This window comes from Hoplias malabaricus, chromosome 8 (assembly GCF_029633855.1).
Source record: "Hoplias malabaricus isolate fHopMal1 chromosome 8, fHopMal1.hap1, whole genome shotgun sequence".
NCBI lineage: Eukaryota > Metazoa > Chordata > Actinopteri > Characiformes > Erythrinidae > Hoplias > Hoplias malabaricus.
The window spans coordinates 18,532,935-18,558,127 of record NC_089807.1 but is presented as its reverse complement, the minus strand read 5'-3'; the positions used below and the strand labels follow the sequence as shown (position 1 = coordinate 18,558,127).

The 25,193-nt window shown below is 37.4% G+C and overlaps 1 protein-coding gene across 1 annotated transcript in view; it reads left to right on the top strand.

The window, feature by feature from the left end:
• Positions 1–25,193, top strand: part of atrn (attractin) — a 73,247-nt gene that overhangs the window by 4,772 nt on the left and 43,282 nt on the right. Inside the window, exons 2-12 of the mRNA XM_066678510.1 lie at positions 1,413–1,496; positions 1,581–1,694; positions 3,433–3,561; positions 7,149–7,351; positions 10,931–11,099; positions 11,212–11,302; positions 11,729–11,978; positions 12,305–12,488; positions 13,421–13,575; positions 22,236–22,320; positions 24,601–24,821. Coding sequence (XP_066534607.1) covers positions 1,413–1,496; positions 1,581–1,694; positions 3,433–3,561; positions 7,149–7,351; positions 10,931–11,099; positions 11,212–11,302; positions 11,729–11,978; positions 12,305–12,488; positions 13,421–13,575; positions 22,236–22,320; positions 24,601–24,821 — 1,685 coding nt within the window. The remainder of the gene's footprint in view (positions 1–1,412; positions 1,497–1,580; positions 1,695–3,432; positions 3,562–7,148; positions 7,352–10,930; positions 11,100–11,211; positions 11,303–11,728; positions 11,979–12,304; positions 12,489–13,420; positions 13,576–22,235; positions 22,321–24,600; positions 24,822–25,193) is intronic.

Genomic DNA, 25,193 nt, shown 5'->3' with positions numbered 1-25,193 from the left:
GTCTAAATGGAGTAGGTAAAAGAACACCCTTGGAGAAACAAACTTGTTTTTTTTTTTCTCTGAGGTTCTAAAATTGCACATAAAAATGTGATGCTGAGGTCCTTTATGAGAGATATATATATAATCTTTTACATTCCATTGTTTACAACAAGTTTGTCATAATGGCATTCTCAGTTTGAGAGATGCCTGGCTCTAGGCACCAAGCAACCACAAGTTTAAAACCACTGGCATGTGAAATAAATAATAGATGATTTCTATTATCAAACCACATGGGACCTGCTGTTTTAGAGATAGTTTAGCTTTATTTAGCTTCATCATTTAACCCTTGCCAAATTCAGTCAAATCCTTATGCTTGCACATTTTCCTTTCTTTCCACACATTAAGAACCGACTGTTAATTTGCTGCCTAATATATACAACAAGTGGTATTGACAGATTCAATTGAATCGAGCTAATCAGTGTTATCTATGTCACCTAATCAGTGGTTAATATTTTGACTGTTCAAATACGCTGCGCGGTAGAGAGTTTACATGGATATGCAGATAACCAATCATAAACCTTCAGGATTTATTATGCAGTGCAGAACTATATTAAAAAAAAAGGCTCCCACTGCATTTGTAGTGTGGCCTAGTCATAGTCATGAGCAATGGCCACCACTAATAAACCTCTACCAGACCATACACAGAGACGTGACATGCTTGAACACCACAGACAAAAATTGACAAAAAGATTTATGAAGTGATTTATCTTTAAAAAAAAAAAAAAACATTCATGTTCTCAGATAAGTGTAGATATGTATGTTTGCAGTATTGTATTTAATCAAGTCATTCCTGAGTTGTATCATTCAAAATCTGGTCTGAAAGAATCTGCTGTGGAAGTGTTAAAAGTAGCATGACAGGCATTATCTTGTTCAACTGAAGAATAATACACTTCATTATTGTTCACATTAGTGTTGAATTGTAAGACAAAATAGCATATTTTTCTGGTTGATTTTGTGCTGTTTACAGCTTAAGAAAATACCCTATTATCTGTAAATACTCGCATTATATGTAAGGAGTTGGTTCTCTCATTGACCGTTTCTAAAACTCGAAAATCACTTCATCTGGCTCCGGTGCCATAGAAATTGAATAGTTACATATTCTCTCATTAAGTTGACAGTCGTTGGCTGTGAGTCAAGATACACCCTCTGTCTTTGCATATTTACTGGAAAAACCTTGAACTGAAAAAACCCTTGCTGTGCATTACCCTGTCTTTAAATGTTATCAGAGGCACTCTAGTGTGGGGTAAATTACTCAGTATGTCATCTGCAGCTGGACTTTGACTGTTGAACTGGCATGTGTTTTGGTGTGTTTTCAGAAGTGTGTTTACGATTTGATATTTATTGATGTGTTTTTGTGCCAATTCTTTTTACAGGCTAACAGGAACATCTGGATACCTGTCAGATGGACCAGGAAACTACAAATACAAGACCAAATGCACATGGCTCATAGAGGGACAGTGAGTTATTTTTTTTTCTTAATATACTTAAACTCCTGTATTCCTGTCAATCTTGATGATGATAGTTTGCTGTGTGATGTGCAGGGCTAACTCTATTCTGAGGCTGCGCTTTGAACACTTCGCCACAGAGTGCAGCTGGGACCACCTGTATGTGTACGATGGAGACTCCATCTACTCTCCACTTCTGGCTGCGTTCAGGTACTTAGGGACGTTTATAGTAAATGGCTGTGTGCGAGATATTAGGGAGGAGAATACAGTAAATTTTTTGGCTTAAACAAATGAGGCCCAAGAAGCATTTTATTATTTATTACTTATTAAAATTGGGTTTAAATATATTTCTTTCATATATATTGTTACTGTTCCTGTTGATAGAATTAATATTATAACCAGATAAGCTGAGCATACACAATTTTATCCTATTCATCCTTATTCATCCTACACAAATTTATCAAGAAATTGCTGCCCACCGATCTTCTCCCAGTGCATTCAGGGCTGCCCAGATTGTGAATCATAAATATGAAATGTTCCGTATTTATGACTCAATATCCTGTATAATCTGTAGTGTGGGCTTGGCATTAAGTATTAAAGACATATAATGGATTGAGTTGTCCCCCGTCCTTGCCTGAGTTTCTCCAATCACTGCAATTCTGAATATGTCTGTTCAGATACTGTAAGAAAACTGCTGTTGTGTTTGATTCATGTGATATTTTGACTAATGTCACAGACATTTTAGTAAAACCCCAGGGAGCTGTGTTATCTTGTGAAAAAAAGGGTATAATAGGTCCTCTTTAAGGATTTTTGAAACTTGCAGTGGTTAGTCTTGTATTGTGTGCATACCTGTGGCAAGTAGTAGGAACGGTTATGTGCAGTAGCCAATGAGAGCATGAGAAATTTTAGCAAACATGCAAAAGGGTTATTGAAGGAAAAGTTTTTTGATGGCTTATAAAGTGCATACAACACGGTTTCTACAAACAGATGGCATGTAATAAATGAATATGAAAAAGTATAGTAGGGGTGTCACAATATGCAGGTTAAATAAAATTTTTAAATGGACATAGAAAAACGATATATTCTGCGTACTGAATACAGTTGGGTTTAGTAAGACTATCTTGGATAATTATCCAAGCTGCAATGGCTAGTGGACCAAAGAGACCAAGTCTGATCATTCAGATATTCATCTTCTGTGCAGCAAACAGTGATCATGTTCTGATATTGCAAATATCAAATACTGGTGCTAATACCGCGTATACAAACATGTCTGTTACCAGAGAAAGGAGAAAACAAAAATGAAACTGCACTATGTAACATTGGAAGGAGGGTAGGAGCCCACAGCCCCCCTTCCTCCCCCTTGATTTCAGGACTGTGCTGTAAAAAGTAAATTGCATTCTGCAGAGATTTAGCTTGCATTCGTTTTAAGGCTTGCATTATTTATATGATTTTAGATTTGATTTGACATTTTTTGTGTAAGTTATTGTTTCAAGAATCACAGTAGTTTTAGGAATTATAATGATTAATAATAATAATAATAATAATATAAATTTATACAACCATTTGCTTATTAAATTGATCAGAACTGTATTGTTTCATGATGCAGAAATGACAGTATACAAAATCATTACACCTCTACAGTAAAGTGTGTGCAACATAACGATTCTGGTATTTTGAAAGCTGTGTAGTGCTCTTGAGATATAAGATGTTGTAGTGGAAACCACTGTGTCACGCAGGAACGGTGCGGTGGGTCTGGAGCCTCTCAGTGGGCCCAGATCTATTGCAATATGACACATTTCAAAAAGGCACATCACAAATCTTATCATATGATGACTGAATGACGACGTACACGTACCAGACAACAAGACCACTTTTTATTTATTTATTTATTTATTTATTTTCCCTCAGAGCATAAATATCTGGTCATATTCAAACTCTTGTGTTGCAGTGGATTGATTGTTCCTGAACACTACAGCAACGAGTCTGTTCCAGAAGTGGTGTCTGAATCTGGTTATGCACTTCTGCACTTTTTTAGTGATGCAGCCTACAACCTCACTGGCTTCAACATTTCATACAGGTGAGCTCAACTGAATGTTTGTTACTGATATGGAGAGAAAATAATTATCACACTTTTCACGTAGGCGCTGTGTTTACAGCACATTTGTTTGTAATTATTGTATTTATTGTAGGGCCATATGGTTTGCTAAGTTACTTTCATGCTTGGAATAAGCTCCCAGTCTGTATTCAGTGTGCTGATGCTCTTGGAAAAGTTGAACATTTATTTTGCTGTTGTCACCTAATAACACAGGAGAACAAAATTGATTTAATCCAGTCCTATAACAACTGTTGCCTGAAATAGTCACACACTGAGGTTATGATGTTAGCCGTGTACTTTTGCCTGTGGGGTACAGGTAATCTTTTTAGACTCTTGAAGTGCTTTAATTAGAAGTGAAAAAGCTGGGTTGAGACTTCCTCACACAAATGCCATCCTTGGCTAGGAGTCCAAGACAACACAATAAGCCTTGTGCTCTCTGAGTGGGTAGCATGGCTCTGCCTCTTCTTCATCACTCAGTTTGATGCTGGCCTACGCACGTTAACAGGTGGATTAGGTGATGTAACCAAATTGGGCAGTAAGCATTCCTTTCCAATTATGTTGAGCTGTTGAGCACTGCTTTAATGGCAGTTTGAAAACATGCAGTTGAACTACTTGTGACACTGAGTTCATATGAATTGTGAATTCCAGGCTTTACTTAACCACTAGTATGGTAAATGAAGGGATTGCAGTGGTTAAATGATAAATCTATTAATGTCCAGCAGCTAAACTGCATATGGTGAGGAAATATTTTTCAGATTATTATCATATTTGATCAAATTTTGGTGTCTTTTCTGTGTATTAATTTGTTTAGTACCCTTTACATGTAGTACATTTCTTGGCTTTGTTCACACTCAGATATGGAATTTCCAGTGTTTAAATAGACTTCACTAGTCATATGTAATGACTGAATAATTTTGATAAATGAAGTGTTATTAAAACTTTTTAGCTGTGTGATATGACTCATTTTGAAACAGATATGGAAATAAATAGGGCAGTATTCTCTTGGCTGCAAAATGAAACTCTAGTTTGAACATGGGCCACAATGACACAGATGACTTTTGGTCCCAGTAGATAAAGGTCTCTTTTCTTCGTCTCAGAGCAGCTTGCGGCTTGTCACCTCTAACGAGACTTTGCCATAAGGGGAGAAGCAGTGCACAGATGTGTTTGATGGCTTTGGCCTCTGGGTCTGGGGAGTTCTGGTGCTTGCTGGTACGGTTTCTATAGCAACCACTTTCGTGTTGGACCCCATTCCCCCTGAAGAAACACAATAGAGTGCAATATCAAAAGAACATCAAACGGAGCCTCCAACAGAATCTCTCTTCTTCTCTCTCTCTCTCTCTCTCCCTCTCTCTGTGTCTGTGTCTGTGTCTGTCTGAAACACACACATACATATACTGTTTACCCTTCAGACACTTCTTTCTTATAACCACACAAATACAGTCCACACTGAAGGACATCAAACAGGTGCTTGACTAGTTCCCAGCTCTCTCATTCTCTCTATCGCTCTCTCTCTCCTCTCTCTGTCTCACACACACACACACACACACACACACAGCCAGAGCTCTGCTGAGCTGTAGAGGAGAGTGAGCTGCCTACAAATGAGGGAAGCTGTAGCTCTGCCAGTGCCAGCACAGGTTTAAATGCAGCATCTGTGCTGATAGAAATGGCTAATGCTAACAAGTTTAAAGAGGTTTTCTTCGTTTATTTAAATGAGTTATATTTAACACTCCAGTAATGCAATAATTTGATAATGACACACATAATAATCATTCTAATTTAATTATATAAATAGCTAAAAATATCTCCCTAGCTCATGGAGACAGTGACTGTGCACCGCTCTACCTTTTGTTCACACCTTTGTTCTAACTGTGAATCCTCAGCATTAAATCCTTTAGTGGAGACTGAGACCAAATCTATAAATGCTGGCAGTGCAAACAGGGAGGAGACCAGTAATGTCTCTGACTACGTGTCTCTTTCTGTTTATCTATCTTTCTGTCTTTGTCTCTCTGTCTTTTTTCCAACGATTGATCTGTTCATTTGCCTGTGTCTGTGTATTTTTATCTCTGTTGTTTTCCTTTCTTTCTGCCTCTGTCTAAATTGTCTATCTCTGCATTGTGATAGATAATTGCACTTGCACTGACTGTCTGTCTTTGTCTCTGTCTCTCCCTCCCCTTTCCTCACATAAGTATGAGTTTATATCAGGGGCGTAGGCCTGGATTTGCCTGGCCTACCAAAATTCAACCAAGGGCCACCCAGATCTAATTCCCTGCATGTGAATGCACATGCCCGGACACACACTCCTTTCTGACTGTTGCGCACAAACACACATTCCCACAGTTTCTGATTCAGAACTGGAGCGCGAGGGGCGTGATTAGGGTTGCCAACCGTCCTGTATTTAGACACTAAATGCAGAGTTCTGTTTTAAACTGATACAGGATGCGTCATTTTATTATTTCATACTTTTGATGTTAGAAAATGATTTGCTCCAGATACTCCATGATTGCTAAACAGAGAATGTGCTCTGAGTGACTGTCCATCGTTTTAGTTCTGCAGCCAATAGAGTCGCAGTGCCTTCTACAGGGGTTTGTTTTGCAGCAGTGCTGAGAGCAGCAGGTCAGTGCCGAAACACTGGGGACTTACTCTAATGCTAGAACGGTCTCTTCATTTCAGTTCTCCTTCAACACATCTGTGATGGCAATAAAGCTGACAGACTTTTAGAATCAAAATAATTATATATATATATATAAAAATTAGATTCTTTTAAGATTAACAATAACATTAACAAACTATTCTTAGAATATTTGATGAATGTAGGAGTCCTAAATAAGCAGAATAGACTGTACATTTAACATAGGGCATGACAGTAAAATACAGCATATGTGTTTTCACATGATTAACCAGATTATATTTATATTGGACATATTTATATTGGACATACAAGTTAAATATGGTAATGAAATCAGGAAGAGACCAATCTCTTAGACCAATAATCAGAGATCTTTCACTTCAGAGCTCATTATAATTAATGAACATTTTAGGATAGTACAGCAATTATAGAGTAATATCGTATTTGCATTTTACAGATTCATCACTGTTCAGAAAGGTACCTCCTCGGTTTCTTAATGATTTCAGAAATTTTGCATTAAATGTTATGTTACACTCTCCCACCCTCTGATATCAATTATTCTGCACCCCTACAGTTTGCATTTGCTTATTTTTCTAGAAAAGTGCCTACCCACTTTTGTCCAGATGCACACAAAGGTCAACTTCTAGCTACGCCACTGGTTCATACAAAGCTATTTTAATGCTGGGGTGTTTAAATGATACAACTGCTGTTATGAGAAATGAGGACATTTAGTAACAATGCTTCATTCATTCATTCATTCATTCATTGTAACCGCTTATCCAGTTCAGGGTCGCGGTGGGTCTGGAGCCTTCACGGTATTGCCGGCTGCAAGGCAGCAATGCTTTTATGACAATCCATAAATACAGTAATTGTGATTAATATTTCTCTCTCTTTCCCCAACCCCTGTCCCTCTTGTCTTTCTTCTTTGCTCCCCCCCACCCAGGATAAATACATGTCCTAATAACTGCTCGGGCCACGGTGCGTGTAGACTGACTAACTCCAGTGGTACAGTGTGGTGTGAATGTGAAGGAGGCTGGAAAGGAGAGGCCTGTGATGTCCCATACTGTGCCTTGAACTGTGGCTATCCTGTGCAGGGCCAGTGCCAAACCAGCACCAAAACTTGCCGCTGTGAACTAGGATGGCAAGGTGAGCTGTTTCTTTGTGTGTGGCAGTAAATAAAAGGAATAAAAATAAAAACCCAAAAAAGAGGAATAACAATTTTTTTTATCGATTCCAGTTTTTTAATTCAATACCTTCAGATAACGATTTATGTAATCAAGAACCCTGTGGTGGAACGGCTGAATACTGAAGATAAGCTCACGCGTTAGCCAGCAAGGTGCCTTATTCCACATTTAATTGTTACTCTGTGAAAACTTGGCAAAAAACACTGCCTTGTCTGAAGTTGGCAGGTTCATGCTTTTATTTGTTTGTGTTTTTCTGATTAGGTCCACACTAGCAACAGTCCTCTATATCAGAATGTGCAGTGAATTGCGTAGCAGCTTGTCCTCTGTCCTAAAGTGCTTTATAAGTTTATGGCTCTCTAAAAAAATATTGCTCTTGTAAGTCTATTTTTGAGGTGTATTGCAATGACTCAAGGAAAATATTGGCTGTTTGGTCTTTGTCCCTTTTTCGTTACTATTTTAGAATTCATTTTATTTTCTCCCTCTCTCTCTGTGAATAATAAAGCTACCACAATTCAGCCCCACCTGTTTACATAGAAGTTACAGTAAAAACCGTCATGAGGTTGGGTTTGATTCTCATAAGTGTACTTTATAATGGTTAGTCAAAAGTGTAAGTTGCTCTAAAAGATTTTGGCCGGAGGGACTAGCTAGAGGGTGCCAATATCCACCAAGGGACTCAGGGTAGCGGGTGCTGACAAAGACCAAGGCAACTTGTTTACATCGCTATGTGGCCGTTTTAGTAGCTGTATATTTAGAGAGCCTGTTTTAACCACAATGGTGCTGCTCACTGGTTGGCTATCGACTCTCCCCACTGGTATCTGTGCTGTTTTATTCTCTGTAATGCTGTTTCATTAGTTTTTTGGTGGTCTTTGGACATAATATTCATACTTTTATGGTAAGTGCTTTGGGTTTTTCAAAATCATTATAAAAAGACAATTTTTTATTACTATTATTATTATAAGTAGTAGTAAGTTGTCTTTTCAGAGCCAAATAAATGTTCTTTGAGACCTTATTCTTATTTAGTTGGTCACTGTGACACTACCTGCTGCACCAACATGCCACCCTTATAACAACAACAACAAAAAAACAAATCAGCTAAATTAGAATAAGATCTTGAATAACATTTATTTGGCTCTGAGAAGACAACTTGCTACTTCTAATAATAATATATATTTTTTTATATATAATGCTTTTGAAAAACCCAAAGCACTTACAATTATTGTAAGACCTGGGGTTGTGAGTTTGAGTCCCAGACTAGGTGAGTGTGAAAATTTGTCTGTGTCCTCCCTGTGTCTGCATGGGTTTCCTCCGGGTGCTCTGGTTTCCTCCCACAGTCCAATTAAAAAAAAAAAAAAAAAAAGTTTGTAAGTGGATTGGCTACTCAAAAATGTCCATAGGTTATGGGTAGGCTCTGGACCTACTGCGACCCTGAGGTGGATAAGGGGTTGCAGACAATGAATGATTGATTTTAATTCTTAAATATTGCACTGGCCTTTACTTGTTAGAGTGAGCTACATAAGTGATGGTCAGAGCATGACTTGATTTCACAAAAGTGCTATAAAAGTGAATTACACTCTACAACTGGAGGGGGAAACCTGGAGAAAAATATAGTTTCTTACATAGTTTTCTTTTTGAGTGTGTAAATCTGACTTTCTGTGGTGATAACACTCTATTGTGCTATTTTCCTTGCGAGGTCGATCGCTTGGAATACAGGGTTTCTGGGTAAACATGGTATTTGAACAAATTATCTTCTAAAGGTTTGAATTCTAAGGATGATTTTCTGTGTATCTCTTCCTCAATAATTGCACCATTTGCTAAGTGCTTCCACTAGCAGTTTGAGCTCACTGTCCACACTGTGTCAGCACTTCAGTTATATATCATTCACTGCAGTCTGCAGAGGCTTCTCAGAGTCATACAGCACTGCACTTTAATTATTTTAAGCTGTAGCCCTTTTGTAACTACAAAGCAGTTGATTTGCTGTTTAGTTTTTGCATTGCTGTGGTGCTATGGAAGAGTATTAACATGTATGTTGAGTAGTGACCTTGATGCAAAGATTTAATAGTTAACTCTCTTATCTGTGGACATTATAAAAGACCCTTGACCTTACAGTAGTAAGAGATGATGTTTTTAAGTGCATTCATTTACTTGTGCTTGGGGTGCAATTTTATAAGATATGTGAATTAGTTTAATTTTGTTTAGCACATTATAAAAAGAATGTTTCTTATAGGCATTTATGAGGGGTTTAAATGGTTATTCACAACTGAATGCTCCTCCTGTTTTACAGGGGAAAATGCACCTGATTATAATGAGAGAGCACTGTTTCAATATCTCACTCAAACAAATTTGGAACTGTTGCCTTGTTGCATATTAATCATACAACATAATTTCCTTCTAAAATAGATTAAAGATTAAAGACTAATAGATTAAAGCGTATAATTTCTGAAGTAAATTTAGACATGTTTAGAAAGAAATTAGTTATTTTTTGTGCTGCCAAAATTAACATGTTAATGTTTGTTAACCCATGAGTATTTGGCAAGTTAATAATTTTATTGCTAATTAATCATTTTACAAAATTTGACTTCCTTCCATAATATGTGTTACTCTTCCCCGTTAAAGCTTGTGTCCAATTCTAAAGCTCTCCCTGAAACTTTTATTCAGCAAATTAAAAGAATCTAATTTATAAATCATTGAAACTACACCAAGATATTATAATAAATTAAAAATTAATGCTTCCTTTTGCCAGTTTGTCATGCATATCACACTACACGTCTCTCCCTCTCAATATATAAGGAACTACTAGCATTTTAACTTTTTTTGTTGTGATTATACTTTTACATCGATAGACACGATTAATAAATATAATTCCATTATGTTAATCTAACAAAGTGATTAATCACAATACATTTCAGAAAATAGTCTGATTACTTAGTAAGGTTATATATATATATATATATATATATATATATAAAATATTATTTGTTTTTTAATTGATAGACAGCGCTAATTATTTTCATAATGGGCATAGGGCTGGACAATATGGCCAAAATGTATATCATGATATCATGACATGTTTGTTAATTTTGATTGATATGATATAATTCCGATATCGATATGAACATTTTAAAATCCACGGAAAGACTTCCAAGCACAAACTAGAAACATGACATCACCACCAAACCTTTTGACTTTGTCAATATTAATATTTTTAAAGTAAAATTTAAATTGAGTGCACTGAATTGAAGACGGTGCCCTGTAATATATGACAATCAGTGAGGGATCTTGTAAATAATGTATATTGAAAATAATCATATCATTATTATTGAAACATTTTATATTGCGATATATACTGATATTGAATTATTGTCCAGCCCTAGCTGGGCACATACATTTTTTCTGAATCTTTCCTTTGTTGGGTGATGATTTTACTTAAAATGTGTCTTGGTAATAAAATCAAGGCTAAACTTTTTCTTGTTTTGTAGTATAGACGATTAAACAATGATTCAGGTAAATAGGTTAACTTTGTACATGCTTGTGTTTGCTTCAGGTCCTGATTGTTCAGTGTCAGTACCACCGAATGTTTCTTTCTGGACACATGAGGAGTACGATGGATATGAACTGGCACGTGCATCCCATAAAGCTGTAGTAATTGACGATGTCATGTGGGTGATTGGTGGCCATGTGTTCAACTACACAAACTACCAGATGGTGACAGCGTAAGTTATTCAGGCAATGGAAAAGAATGACATGAATAGTATACACCCAACTGTGTAACAAGAATAATGTTTTCACTTTCTCTCTTGGTATCTCGTTCTCTCTCACTCTCAGGTTCAATCTCACATCTCAGAGTTGGATGTCCCTGAACCGCTCCATCAGCTATGTTACTCCACGCTATGGTCACACTGTGGCTGTGCATGAGGTGTGTGCATATTTTATATGCCCCTTTTCCTAGCAAAATTAGGTAGTAATGGACCTTTAAAACAAACCAAGTACTTGGTATGTAACTCACTCTGGAACATACTTTTTTAGGTGGAGGCTCTTGGCGTTTAAGTAGTTTCTCACCACCTCATATTTGTAGGCACATATTGCATGTATTTGAAGTAAAAAGCCCAGTCCTACTTCTCAGAAAATATGCAAACACAGGGTGTGTATTGTGTTGCTGATTTTGCAGTGTGATAAGTGCATTTATTTTCACTGGAATCGGAAACATAATCACCATAGCTCAGTTAGGTTGTGGACTTTTTTAGGGGGGGGGGGGCAGGATGAGCTTCTTTAATCTGAGAGTAGTGAACTTGTTTATACTTATTTTTATGTTCTTACATGTGTGTATGTACACACCCTTCAGGATAAGATTTACATGTATGGAGGGAAGATTGACTCCACGGGGAATGTGACATCAGAGCTGTTGGTGTTTCACACATCAAATCAGTCATGGGAACTGTTAAGCCCTCAGGCTAAAGAGCAGTATGCTGTTGTTGGTCATTCTGCTCACATTGTCCACCTCCAATCCGACGCATCAGAGCCTGTAATGCTGGTCATCTTTGGACACTGTCCTCTCTATGGATACATCAGCCAAGTACAGCACTACAACATTGGTCAGTAACAGATGTAATTTTTCATGAATTTACATGTAAGCTGTTTTCATTCATAATTTTATAATTAAACCCATTTTTTCTATCAGCAGGCAGTTTAATTACTAAAATGAATTTATTGTTTTTAAGAAAAAAAAAAAAAAACATACAATTTTTGTAATGATCACTGCCAATTCTACACTAATCAGGCATTTCATAACATGTTCTACATGAAATGCCCTGAAGGGGAAACAATGGCTTAATAATTTTTTTGCAAGTGTGACCTGTAATATGAGATATGTTTGTCACTCCCTGCATCACACTCAATATTTGTCGCATTCTGTGTCCAGTGAAGAACAGGTGGAGTGTTTTGGAGACTAAGGGGGCACTGATACATGGGGGCTATGGCCACAGCAGTGTGTATGACCCCCTTACACATGCTGTTTACATCCATGGAGGATACAAAGCCTTTAATGCCACAAAATATGGCCTTGCTGGAGATTTATATCGCTATGATGTGGACAAGAGCATGTGGTGAGTTCTTTAAAAGTTGTTCTAAAAATAACAATTTTATTTTGCTTGCAGTAATTATGTCAACAATAATACATAGCCACCCCACACCACCAAAAAAAACAATATGTTGTTTCCAATAAATGATAGAAATTTATTTTGGTTAATTAATAACTTCAGATGTCCAAGCCTAGCTGTATATTTGAGTAAGGCGTATTTTCAAATACATGGTTGTGTGTGTGGGGTGGCACGGTGGTGCAGCAGGTAGTGTCGCAGTAACACAGCTCCAGGGACCTGTCTGTGAGGAGTTTGGTGTGTTCTCCCCATGTCCGCGTGGGTTTCCTCCGGGTGCTCCGGTTTCCTCCCACAGTCCAAAAAAAAAAAAAAACAAAAAAAAACCACACACATTGGTTGGTGGATTGGTGACTCAAAAGTGTCCGTAGGTGTGAGTGTTTGTGTTGCCCTGTGAAGGACTATTCCCACCTTGCGCCAATGATTCCAGGCTCTGGACCCACCGTGACCCTGAACTGGATAAGCGGTTACAGATAATGGATGAACGAATGAATGAATGTTTGTGTGTGATTATGGTTTACAGCTGCATAGTGTTGCGATACAAGCAGCTGAAGCCAAATGCAAGTAGAGCTATTTATATGCATGTATCTGAAACGAGTTTCAGTTATTATATATCCTGTCTTCATTACTAAGGTCAAACACATAAAGAATTCTCAAACCTACTCGTACAGATCACATGTTATGCTCAGCCTCTAATTGCAAAAAAGTACACAGCCTGTCTACGCTGAAGTATATCACCGCCAGATGTTGATGTAACCCTCCCTAAAGCAAAGTCATATATTTTTAAGATAGCGTACAAAACTGTGCTCCTGACTCTCTTAATGCCAAATATGTACAAAAACTGTGCTTCCGTTCTGTGCAGTGATGTAACTTTTTATTTGCAGGTCTATTCTGCGAGACAGTGGCTCTTTCCGCTACCTCCACACAGCCGTGCTGGTGGGTGGCAACTTAATGTTGTTTGGAGGCAACACCCACAATGACACGTCAATGAGTCATGGCGCCAAGTGTTTCTCTTCTGACTTCATGGCCTATAACCTGGGTGAGTAACAGTTGTTACTGCCCCACTCACTTCTGCGCCCAATGCTACTCTGTTATATTAACACAGTTTGGCAAAACTTATTCAGAACTATTTATAGTTGAACACTTGCTTACTTTTGTATCTTACTTGTGGAGATGAACACCAATGTTAGAACCATTGGGGAAAAACCTCCTTCCGATCTAAAATGTCTCGTATAAGTATATTTCATTTGTCTGAGACAAACTGGCTTTGAATAATTTCACCACATGAAGGTCTGATCTAATGTGTGTCCTTTTAGTTCTATCAATGAAACATGAGTTTGATTCCTAGAAACTGACAGGTTCTGTTACCCATGGTGCGCCAGTATTTGTAAAAATGTGTCCCTTTATAGAGGTAAGTCAGTGACATAGGAATATTTTATAATTTTTCTTTGAATTATTTTTGTATGGCTTTAAATAAACTTGAGATTTTGAGGTGGTGAATTCAGATTTGAAAAATTCACATTTAAAAATAATTCAGGTGATTAAAAAAAATCAGATGTTAAAAATACAGACCCATAAATTCAACTAAAAAATTTCAGGATGCAAAAATACGAATCTAGGTCAGAGGTCAACCAGCGAGCTTCTCAGGAAAAAGTAAACATCCACAGAGAGATCAGTCGTAGTGTTTAGCTGGATAAATACTGGATGAACATTCTTCTGACCAATTTATCTACTCAGCATCTCTATTTAACTTTAACCTTACACCAAAAACAGGGCAAAACTCCGGATTATAAAGCAATGAGCGTACTTACAGAATTGTAAGTGTTTCTACATAAATGACAGGTTCCCTGCTATGCCTTGAACAATATTATTCTGATTAATAATATAAATGTGTTTGCATTTAGAAACGTTAAAAATATTACTTTTAAATAAATGTATTTATTATCTGATGGTTTTTTTTTCATGTAAATGAGTGTTTTCTTTTTAAAGCTGAAGCTCTGTTTAACTTGCCTTAGTGATATAAACATGATGCAGGAATGTTTAATATGGAAAGTCTGTCTGTTGTTAACTACAAACCTGAAGACACTTGTGATCATGGCAGGTTGCATTTTAATGGTGATGTGTCATTAACCGCGTTATACTTGCTGAAGGACGTATTTGTAGAAATGTTAAAATTTCTGTAAAGGTCTGATTGGAGATTCAGTCTCATTAAAATATTGATCAAACCATGTGCTCTCTCGTGGCCTTAATAGTTTAGAGATCTCGCCTGCTTTTTGTGTAAAGTTAAGGAGAAAAGCTGCGGTGAACTGGTCAGAAAGGTGGTAACGGTCTGTGTTGGTGTAGGGTATAGACAGAGGAGCTAAATTTCAGTCAGAAAGTGAAAGGCACGTGTCATAGAAACACCTCGACATATGAGTAAGGGATTATGATAAAATCTCTTGTCTGAGCATCCAGTAAAATGCTGTAATATTGAGGAGAGCTCGTCTAAACACAACGTTGATGGTGTTTATGCCGTAGTGATGGACACAAAGAGATGAGGCGAAGTGTGTCCCAGCTCTACTCTCAAACCGCTTTCATCACTTGAACACTGCACCCCTTTTGCTCACAATTTAACCATCGTTATTAAAGTGCTCACTTCAATGAAGTACTTGGGCCTCAGGGCAGGACTTGGGACGGTGTGAAACTGCTCTGTGATTGCTGGCTTTGAGAAGAGGGCACTGTGATTGGTTAATGCTGCGTTCGATCTTTCTGTGGAAGTTTACTTATTCCTGAGAAGCCCGCTGGTTGACCTCTGTGCTTATATGACTGTATTGCACATTAATGAAAAAATTAAGAGTAAACGTACAATATATGTCCAGTTGTTCTGGTCCAATTCTGATACATTACAGATTCACACATTGTGGGCAGTTGTACACACTGATTGTATAATCTCTGTAGAAAAGCACTGTGGGCATGTAGATGCTCAGAACTGGCTGAACATGACCTAGGTCACCATGCCCACTGCCAGGCGTTGGATTGTGGAGCAGTGGAACTGCATTCTCTGGAGTGTTTGAGCACCATTTGTTATCTCTAAGATTAGCTGCAGTGATTTTTTGATCCAGAATTAAGCATCCCAGATCATGTTTTCTCTTGAATAATTTATCAAGCTGCTCTGAACATTAGATGTTGATAAAAATGAGGACATTCTGTAGCTATTAATTTAACTGTTGAGTGGTATAATTTTACTTTTTTTTTTTTTCTCTCCCCTACCTATATTGATTTACCTACTTTTTGCATTCCACTTTATTCTGTCAGTTTGCATAGTAATGTTTTGATTAGTTGCTTCTCACTAATATTATTTCAACCTCAGATTTCAGTTTGCTATGTCCATTAACTATATTGCCATGCTTGATTCAAGCCTCTTTTCTGTTATTATAATTATAAAACAGATTAGGATTATGTAATATGCACCGCTTCACCACCTCTTAATGGACCTGTTTACAGCTGGCATTAACATGTATTTTTGGTGAGCGGATCATTTTTGGATTTAGCTTGTTCTCAGAAAAAGCCAGATGTCTATACCCCCAAGACTCATTGTGATTGCATTACTAATGGATCACTCAAATCAGTTTGGAAGTGGTCAGAGACTGAGCTCATCCATATTTTACACAGCTATAAACAGAATGCGTTTTCTGTGTCCATATAGGCCTAGGCAAGGGAAAATGTCTTGAGGGCCTATGCAGGTGTTTTGTTTTTATGAAGCTCATTGGCTGGATATTCCTGATGAACTTGAATGTCCTTTGTTGTACACAAAAGAATGACAGGAATTCTGTGTCCGGAAAACCGATACTATTGTTTCCAACCCAGCATGTCCCCAAAATTCAGAGTGACACATTCAGAAAGCCCAGAGGAGAAGAAAATGTCTGCCTGGGATTTAATATAGGGAAAGAACAAGTGTGAGAGTATGTGAGTAATTAAAGAACAACAATTTCTATTTTAGCAGTATATGTCCTTGACATCTGAAGTGGTTGTGTAAGCTGGTACAGATTCAAAAACAGTTTTTAATGCTTACTTGATTATATATCGACCCATCTCTGTTCATTGTTATAATAATGCCTGTTTTGGTATTGCATAGCCTCCTACACAGCCGTGTGCAATGCACAGTGTTGTGACACATTCCTCCTAGAACGATTGTTATTAAATATTTCTGTGACTTTACCAAAATCACTCTTTTGTGGGGTCAAACTAGACCCGATGAACTCTGTTATTAATTTTTCCTTCTTAGACTACTGCCACTTGCTATTTTCTATTGTCCTGATAGTGGAAAAAGTTCTGTACACAATGAATTGGCCCTTGTTGAGTAGACTACATCTTGCATGAACCTGGGCCTATTTTCTGCAGTTTCCACCATCAATTTTCTTTGGGATTGAGATCTTAACTGTTTGTTGGCCATGCCATTGGATTGATTTGACTTTTTTGAAGAGAGTTTTAACACATTAATCAATCCAGAACGACTTCTTCAGCAAACGTATTGTCTATTGATGAAAAGAGAAAACCTCAGAGTATACGTGTGGTAATGACTGAAATCTTTCTTTTACTTGACTTGTATCATAAATGAGTATAGAATTAATTTTATTCAAGCAGTCAAATTTGTCTGTTTCATTAAAATGGCAACAGGCATAATTTCCAACATTTGTCACTGAATATCACTTTAATTTATTGATCTATACTCTGTGCTTGCTTCTGTTTACCCCAGTGTAAGCAGGTTTTTTTTTCTCTGTTTTGTTGTTTGACTCCAGATTCTGTTCCGTTTTTACTTGTTTTGTTGTACCTGTTTTATTTAAGCTTTAATGTTTGACATACTCCTTGGTTTACATGCATATCCTTTTTATAAACTTTCCATTTTGTTTAGACTTGAACCACATTTTTAGATGCAGCTGAGAGGGAACAACAAAAACCTTTTGCCACACGGTGTTGGATTTCCTGCTTGAAAGAATTGTGCAATTCTTTACATAGTTTCAGATGACAGTGCTCTTCTGGGGGTCATGTGGTTGTCAACACTGCATTTGCAGACTAATTCACATTTTTACACTTCTGCTTGTATTAGTTTTAGAATTTCAGATTATAATGCGATGATATAATTCCATATTTCTGTCCTCAGAACTGAATGGGTCCTTAATTTCCCTCTGATCTGGAAGAAAACATGCTATACATTCAAATAATTGCATTTAATTTGCTTGAGGTTTTATATGAAGCAAGAATATTTATTGATTACAATCTTTATTTGCTATAAAGTAAACATGCTGGGTGAACACAATCTAAGAGTTCTGATTCCATAACATTTGCCAGGGGTAATAACTTTGAGTTGAATCTTCTGTAAATTTCTCACCAAAAGCCTTCTGTATTCCGTAATCATCTGCTCTTTTGTTTTTTTTAATCACTGCTCATTTTATCTAGCTGTTTTCTCTGTTAGATTTGGCAGGCAGTATTGGTAATCCGAGCCTTTAATGTGTAACAAGTTGAACCCAGGCCTGCAGTCACTGGTGTTGACCTTCTGAAATAACAGTGGACTTTCTCAGCTGCACTCATCAGTTTCTCCAGCAGAGTGCAGTGTACACTAAGATTTGATGCTCTGGATCAGTGATTTTTAAAGGCCCCAGACGGTTCATATTTTTGCTAATGCCCAGTGTGATAGCCTTTGCTCTACAGACCTCTCAAGCTGTATATCAGTGTGGGTCAATAAACAATCATGCAAGGAGCAGTTAAGCACTGTGAGGAAGGCAATTGTCTTCCATTCACTTTTAATCTGCTCTGTTTTATCAGTACCCCGGTTAAGAATTGTAAAAAGAGTAATAAAAGTTTTTATACACAAATGACTCAAGTATATTACAATGGTTGCTATTCATGCAGTTGTATTGAGTGTGGTGTGTTTTACTCTAATGATTAGTGTTTCCTTCACTTGTTCATAATAGGCTGTTTAATTTATAATTTATAAAAGAATGGAGCATTAAAAATCATATAATAAGATGAATTTTAGTTTGTCCCATGAAGCAAGCAGGATTAAGTTTACCACACAGTGTCAGTAGGGCAACTTATACTGCATTGCTAACCTTCTCAAGGAGGCAACCTTCAGATGGGGAAGCCCCGCCCTTCCGTTTTGGGATTTTTTTAACGTGAAATGTTAGCACATGATCCAAAAAATTAAATAAATAAACATAAAAATAAAAAGCAGCTCCCACAAAAAAAAAGCCCTTAAAAACCATATCTTGGCAAAACATTTAGAAGAGAAAACTGTTGACTGCTGTTATGAAAAGAATGACCACAGCTGCATTGGATCTTACATATTTCAGGATGTTTTTCCTGAAAAGGTGAATATTCTTCAAGATATTTAACGTTCACTGAAAAATGAAAGAAGCAAGCTTTGAACAAGCTTTGTTTGAGGTAATGGTAAATTTGCCCTATTTTTCCCTGTTTGAGATTTAAATCTACTTCAGTCAGTACAGAAGTAGAAAATGAAATATAAGAGTTTTTAAGACTTGAGGCAACAGAGATGTGTATTATGTATGTAAAAGAATATGGACAAAAGATGTGGTTTTGAAATAGGGTGTGATAGCAGGTGCCAGGCATACTGCTGAGTGTGTGTCAACAGCTCCAGTTCTGTTTGCTCAGCAGTGTCACTTGAGTGTCTGGATTGATCTGCCACCCAAAAGGCATCCAGGTGAACATGTGGTCTGCATTTTAACAAGTGACAACAATAGGAATGCTCCTCTAAATTATTTCTGGCAAAAATACAACAAAAATAGTTAGTTGTCTTAAAACAGCTATTTCGTCATCAGCTTTTTTGCTTACCCATTTCAGGGTCGCAATAAAATAGTAATTAAGAAAATAAAATCAGTTATAACTGAGATGACAGAGAAAGCGATATAAAAACAAGCAAAGTCCCTAAAATACAGACTGTTAAATATACGCACACACACACACACACCATATATGCACACATACAGCTTGTGTAATCTCCATAGAAAAACGCACAAAACCTAATGGGATGTTCGGGATTAGCTGCACACAAGCTCAGTCTTCATGATCAATGTCAGACATTGGCTAGAGGCTAAAGACCCCAGTGTTTGTCTATGGGCAATAGTAGCACTGCATTCCCTGTTATAATGATTCCAGTCCCCTTTGTAAGAGTAATGCTCTTAGGGCTGAATATTTTTGACAGCTACAGTTTAAAATTAGATAAATAAGCTGTAATCAAGCTACTTTAGGTGCTGTTTGCCGCATAATAATGATCACACTGTGATGACTATTAAGAAGTATGATATATTGGCTTATTTATACCTGCAGCATTCAAATGAAGACCTGAGTTGCACTGGGAAAATGGAGATTTTTGGGGTTCTCTTCACACAATTGTCTAAATATATAAATGCATTAGGTATTTGCACAGGTTTTTTGCCAAGACCCAGAAGTGCATCTCTTCTCTGAACTGAAAAATTGTCCAGTACACCATGTCAGATTATTTAGACAGTGCTTTATGTTGATCAATCTATGTTATGTCTGTCTTGAGCCACACACATGTTAGCAAAGCAATTAAAGCTATTGCTACTTTTGCAGATAACCTCCAGACTCCTGCACTAGGTTCTGGTGTTGGGATTGGGGTTGGAGGTGGTTGTTGTCAGAAGGAAAAACAAATAGAATTTTTGTTGGCAATGTTTAGTTTACCACATTATTTGCATTATTTGAACAAAGCTGTCCTTCATTTTCTGTGAAAATGTAATGATGAATGGACCAGTAGAAGTGCTTTTTTTTTGGTGGGTCCAGAGCCTACCTGGAATCATTGGGCACAAGGCGGGAATACACCCTGGAGGGGCGCCAGTGCTTCACAGGGCAACACAGACACACACACTCACACCTACAGACACTTTTGAGTCTCCAATCCACCCACCAACGTGTGTTTTTTGGACTGTGGGAGGAAACCCACGCGGACACGGGGAGAACACACCAACTCCTCACAGACAGTCACCCAGAGCAGGAATCGAACCCACAACCTCCAGGCCCCTGGAGCTGTGTGACTGTGACACTACCTGCTGCTGCCCCACTTGAATACATATTAAATATATTTATAATTTATATATATATATATATATATATATATATATATATATATATATATATATATATATATATAGTGTGTTCTTAAAATTAATAAAAGTATTTTTCAGTGTTGTGTCATATGCCAGGAATATTATTATGGCCAAAATATTCTGAAATGCTGTTATTTTAGGGCCATATTGCCCACCCCTAATCAATGTTGTCTCATGCTGGATCAAGCTCTAAATTCCAAGGAACATTTTTAGTTTCTATTCTTTCTATTCAGTTAAAAAGTTGCTGAATTAGTTTTTTCAATAAATGGTGTAATTACTATTCTTTTATGAGTTTAATGAAAACAATAGATTAGAAGAGTTAGTAGATAAACTCTGGATGGATGTTCTAATAGACTTAGTTTATTTATTGTCTAGTTTTTAAAACTCTTTTAAATGTTAAGATAATGCTGTATGATTGTGCAGTTCTTAGGTAGTTTAGATGGAGGTCTGAATTAGAAATGGGCAGACAATATGCTGACAGAGCTACGCTGTAATCTCTGCTTGTAATAAAATTTAGGCCATCATAGAACAAATTATGCAGCTGATGTACATATCTAGATTTCTAAGAAACAAAAACTGATGAAGGAGAACTTTGTTATAAATAATTTTAAACAAGTAGATCTACAATGTCAGGACAGAAATACCAGGCCCTGTTCTTTTTTTCTTGTTTTAACTACAGGTTGACATACAAAAAATTTGTTCAGAGTGTGGTATGTTACATTCTCCATTGTATTCAGTAGGCTAAGAGGCCTGAAAAGGCATTATATTAAAGTGTGTTGTTCATTCATTTTTCACCCATTTTTCCACTTTGTAATATATTGAGTGTTTTTGCAGCAATTTTACCATTATCTGAGCCTGCAATCAATGCAAAAGCTATTTTCATCAGTTTACTTGTATTTCTCCTAAAAATACTAGTATCTATAAGTCACAAATTTTAAATCAATTCCCACCATTCCACAATTTTATATTATAAGTGGAGCTTAGTCATAAATAGCGCTTGATCTCTCTCAGGCTTTTTCAGAGTGCTTCCACATTATTCTGACCTGGGAAGCAAGAGTTTGTTTAAAGTGTGCTGGGGTTTTCCACAAAGTAGGACTTCTTAGTTTAGCCAGATGATTTAAGCCACAAGTCAAGTCTGGACAATAGGAAAAAACAAAAAGTTGAGGGACACTACACAAACGTCAAATTTCGGCTTAAGTTATCTTTGAAATCCTGCTTTTTGGAATACCCCACAGGGCTAATGCATGTGTGTCAAAAAAGACAGGACTAAAAACATGAGCAATAACTTTAGTTGCTGCCTTTGATGGGAGATTTAGTATTCAAACAGCATAGCCTTAGGAAGTAGGCAATAAAACCTTTAAAAGTATGTTGATAATCAAGTTGATGATGATCGCTAGTTAAATTTTATGTTGTCTGTTGTTGCTATTATTAGACGTGGGATTGAACATGTGACCTGTTTGTCAGATGGTTGTTTTGGATAGGTTTTCTGAAACACTAGATATTTTTTTTGCATGTTTTGTTTTCATATTGTTTTTTTCCCCAGACGTTAAATTTGAGTGTTTGTCTCCCTGTGTTCCAGCATGTGATGAGTGGACTGTGCTGCCCAAACCCAACCTTTACCACGACGTGAACCGCTTTGGCCATTCTGCTGTCTACAGCAATGGGTAATCATGTTTAATCATTTGGTTTAAATTGCCATTTCATAATGGGAACACATTATGAATTCTTTTTTAATAATCTTAAACTTGGGTGTTATTTGAAACATTCAGCAAAGTTTAAGTAACAACACAAAACGGAAATATGATAAATCCCTCTTCAAAAATGACCAGTACTGCTCTCCTCTCGATGTAGAATGGGCAGTCCTAAAAGTGGGTAATGCTTATGTCAGTATTACCCTGACCAATAACAAGGCTACCATAGCCACGCCTCCTCTCTGAGCCGAAGAGACTGGTGAGCTAATGCTTAGGAGCCATTGGTGAGGGAGATAGCTATTCAAGCTATGGGAAGGGAGTGAAAGACATAAACAGAGCAAACACAAAGCAATACAGAATGAGCATGAATGGATTAAGTCTGAGTACAGCAGAGATTGCAGCACCACTCCATTGGTTTGTATAACAGAGTAGCATCAGAGATAGCAGCTACAGTGGACCATCGTGCAGTGTGGCAGCAGGGAAGGCAGACCCACTCAATCAGCAGTACAGCAGAGTAGCAGTGAGGGAAACGCCAATTTGGAGACACTCTAGAAGGTATCCCGTTTGTACAGTCATGGTAACAAAATAATCATATGAAACCACACCACAAACACATAAAATACAAAAGACGTTTGTACATGTATAGCTGTTTAATGTCAGAAAAACCCAGCGACTTCTCTGTCTCGAGGCTGTGTTGTCATGGTAACATAAATATACCACTGGAAAGCATTCTGTTTTTCAGTGATAGAGAGCTATCAGTCTCACACGGCCATTAGTATTGGACCATGCCCGCACCGTTCTCAAACATCTGAGGAGTGTATTTTGGTCATTTTTGAGGAGAGATTTATAATATTTCTGTTTTGTGTTTTTTATTTAAACTTTGCTGAACGTTTCACATAACACCTAAGTTTAGAATTATACAAAAAAAAAAAATTCAAAATGGGTTCCAGGGACTTTAATGGTTGAGATCTGGAGCACCTGTGTGTGGAAGAACATGAGATCCTCTGTGAAAATGATCATGTTAAAATGACAGCTCACTTCTCAGATAAGAGTATTACTACTACAATCTTCCCAAGAGGGAGAACCAGTTATTTGTGTATAGGAAATGACGCCTCCATTTGTGATGCGCCAAGTTGCGGGTTGCTTCCCCCATTACATTTACACACTCCTACATGGATTTTCATGTGCTGGCATCTGCCAAGGACATGGCTGTAAATATGGAGTCTGCCGCTAAATCCTGCAGTAATCTCTTTCAGCACAGATTAGGCAAATTAAGTCAGAAATCAAAATGAAAAGCCTAAAATAACTGTAAACCTTGCTTCAAATAGTAAAGTAAACATATGTGAGGACATCCAGGGAGACGTGCTGCCTGCAAGATGGGCTTATTCCTTTTTTCTGGGGATGATTTTGGCCAACTATCTCATAATACATGGCTCATCTCTAACCTGTTTCTGTGTGTGCTGAATCTGACCTCATAACTTATACTCTTCTGCACGAATGGCCAAAATTCCCACGGACCCACCAAAAATTTGTAGAAAGCCTCCCCAGAAGAGTGAAAGCTGTTATAGCTGCAAAGGGTGCTGGATCAATTCCATATCAATTACAATATGATTTGGGTGGTGGATCATATCTAAGCTCTGCGTTGACGCTGACATGGTGGTGGTGTGTTGTGCTCGTACGCTTGGATCAGGCACAGCGGTACTGCTGGAGTTTTTAAATGTTGTGCCCAATCACTGTTTGCTCTACACCCTGTTGGTCCACATTGTAGATGTAAAGTAAGAGACAGTAGCTGCTCACAGTGTGTGTGTGTGTATTTAATATATCTGAAATGACTTTGCCTGCTGTGGTATTAACATTACTCGTCAGAGGAACTCAAAACCAAGTTGTGTGTGTGTTCGCATGTACCACCAAGATTACCTTTTGTTAGTTTTTGATGAAGGTCCTCTGTGATCTGAATCATTACACATAATCTCTCTTGTCACTGAGACTTCTAGCTTGACATCTGTGTCACCTCCCTGTAGGGATCTTGGCTGGAACAGCTTTTCTCTCTTTACCTGTCTGTCATTTTCTCTATGGACGCTATTGATCTCCCTTTCTAACAGCTACTCCTTTATCTCTGTTTTACTTTCTTCTTATTACTCTCGTCCTGTTCTCCCACTTTCTTTGCAGTCAGTCTCCTCTGTCCTCTGTAGGTAACCTTTCACTGTCCTTCTGAGAGTTATAAAAGTCTCTCTTTCTCTCTCTCCCTCTCAGGGTGATGTATGTGTTTGGAGGATTTAACAGTCTGATGCTGAGCGATATGTTGAAGTTCACACCCGCAAGTTGTGCTGCCTTCACTGAAATGACAGAATGTGTGACAGCTGTACCTGGTGTGCATTGTATGTGGAACTTCACCACCAATACCTGTTTGTCCTGGGAGACAATCAAATCCTCTGATCCAGAGTCCTTGCTCAGCATGTGTTCTCCCAGAGTTTGTGAGTAGCTCTAAAACTAAACCAGTATTCTGCATGTTCACACTGCCATTTGGTCCACAATCTATTGTTGATATGCCTGTAGAAATGGTTCAAGAATGTGTTATGGTTATTGTTTTACATTTTTTGAAACTATAAGCTGTCTTTTACATTTTTTATATTTGAAATGAATGTTCTTGTGAATATTAACATTATCCCTGTCATTATGTTAGCTATTGAAGCTTTCATATGTAAAACCAAGAAACGTTAGCTCACTCACAATGGAATGAAACTCAGGTTTTAATTAATGTTTGACAGCCCTTTACTGTTGTTTTTGTTTAATTACTATTATTATTATTTTTGCTGTTATGAATATGCTTTGCAGACTACTGCCAA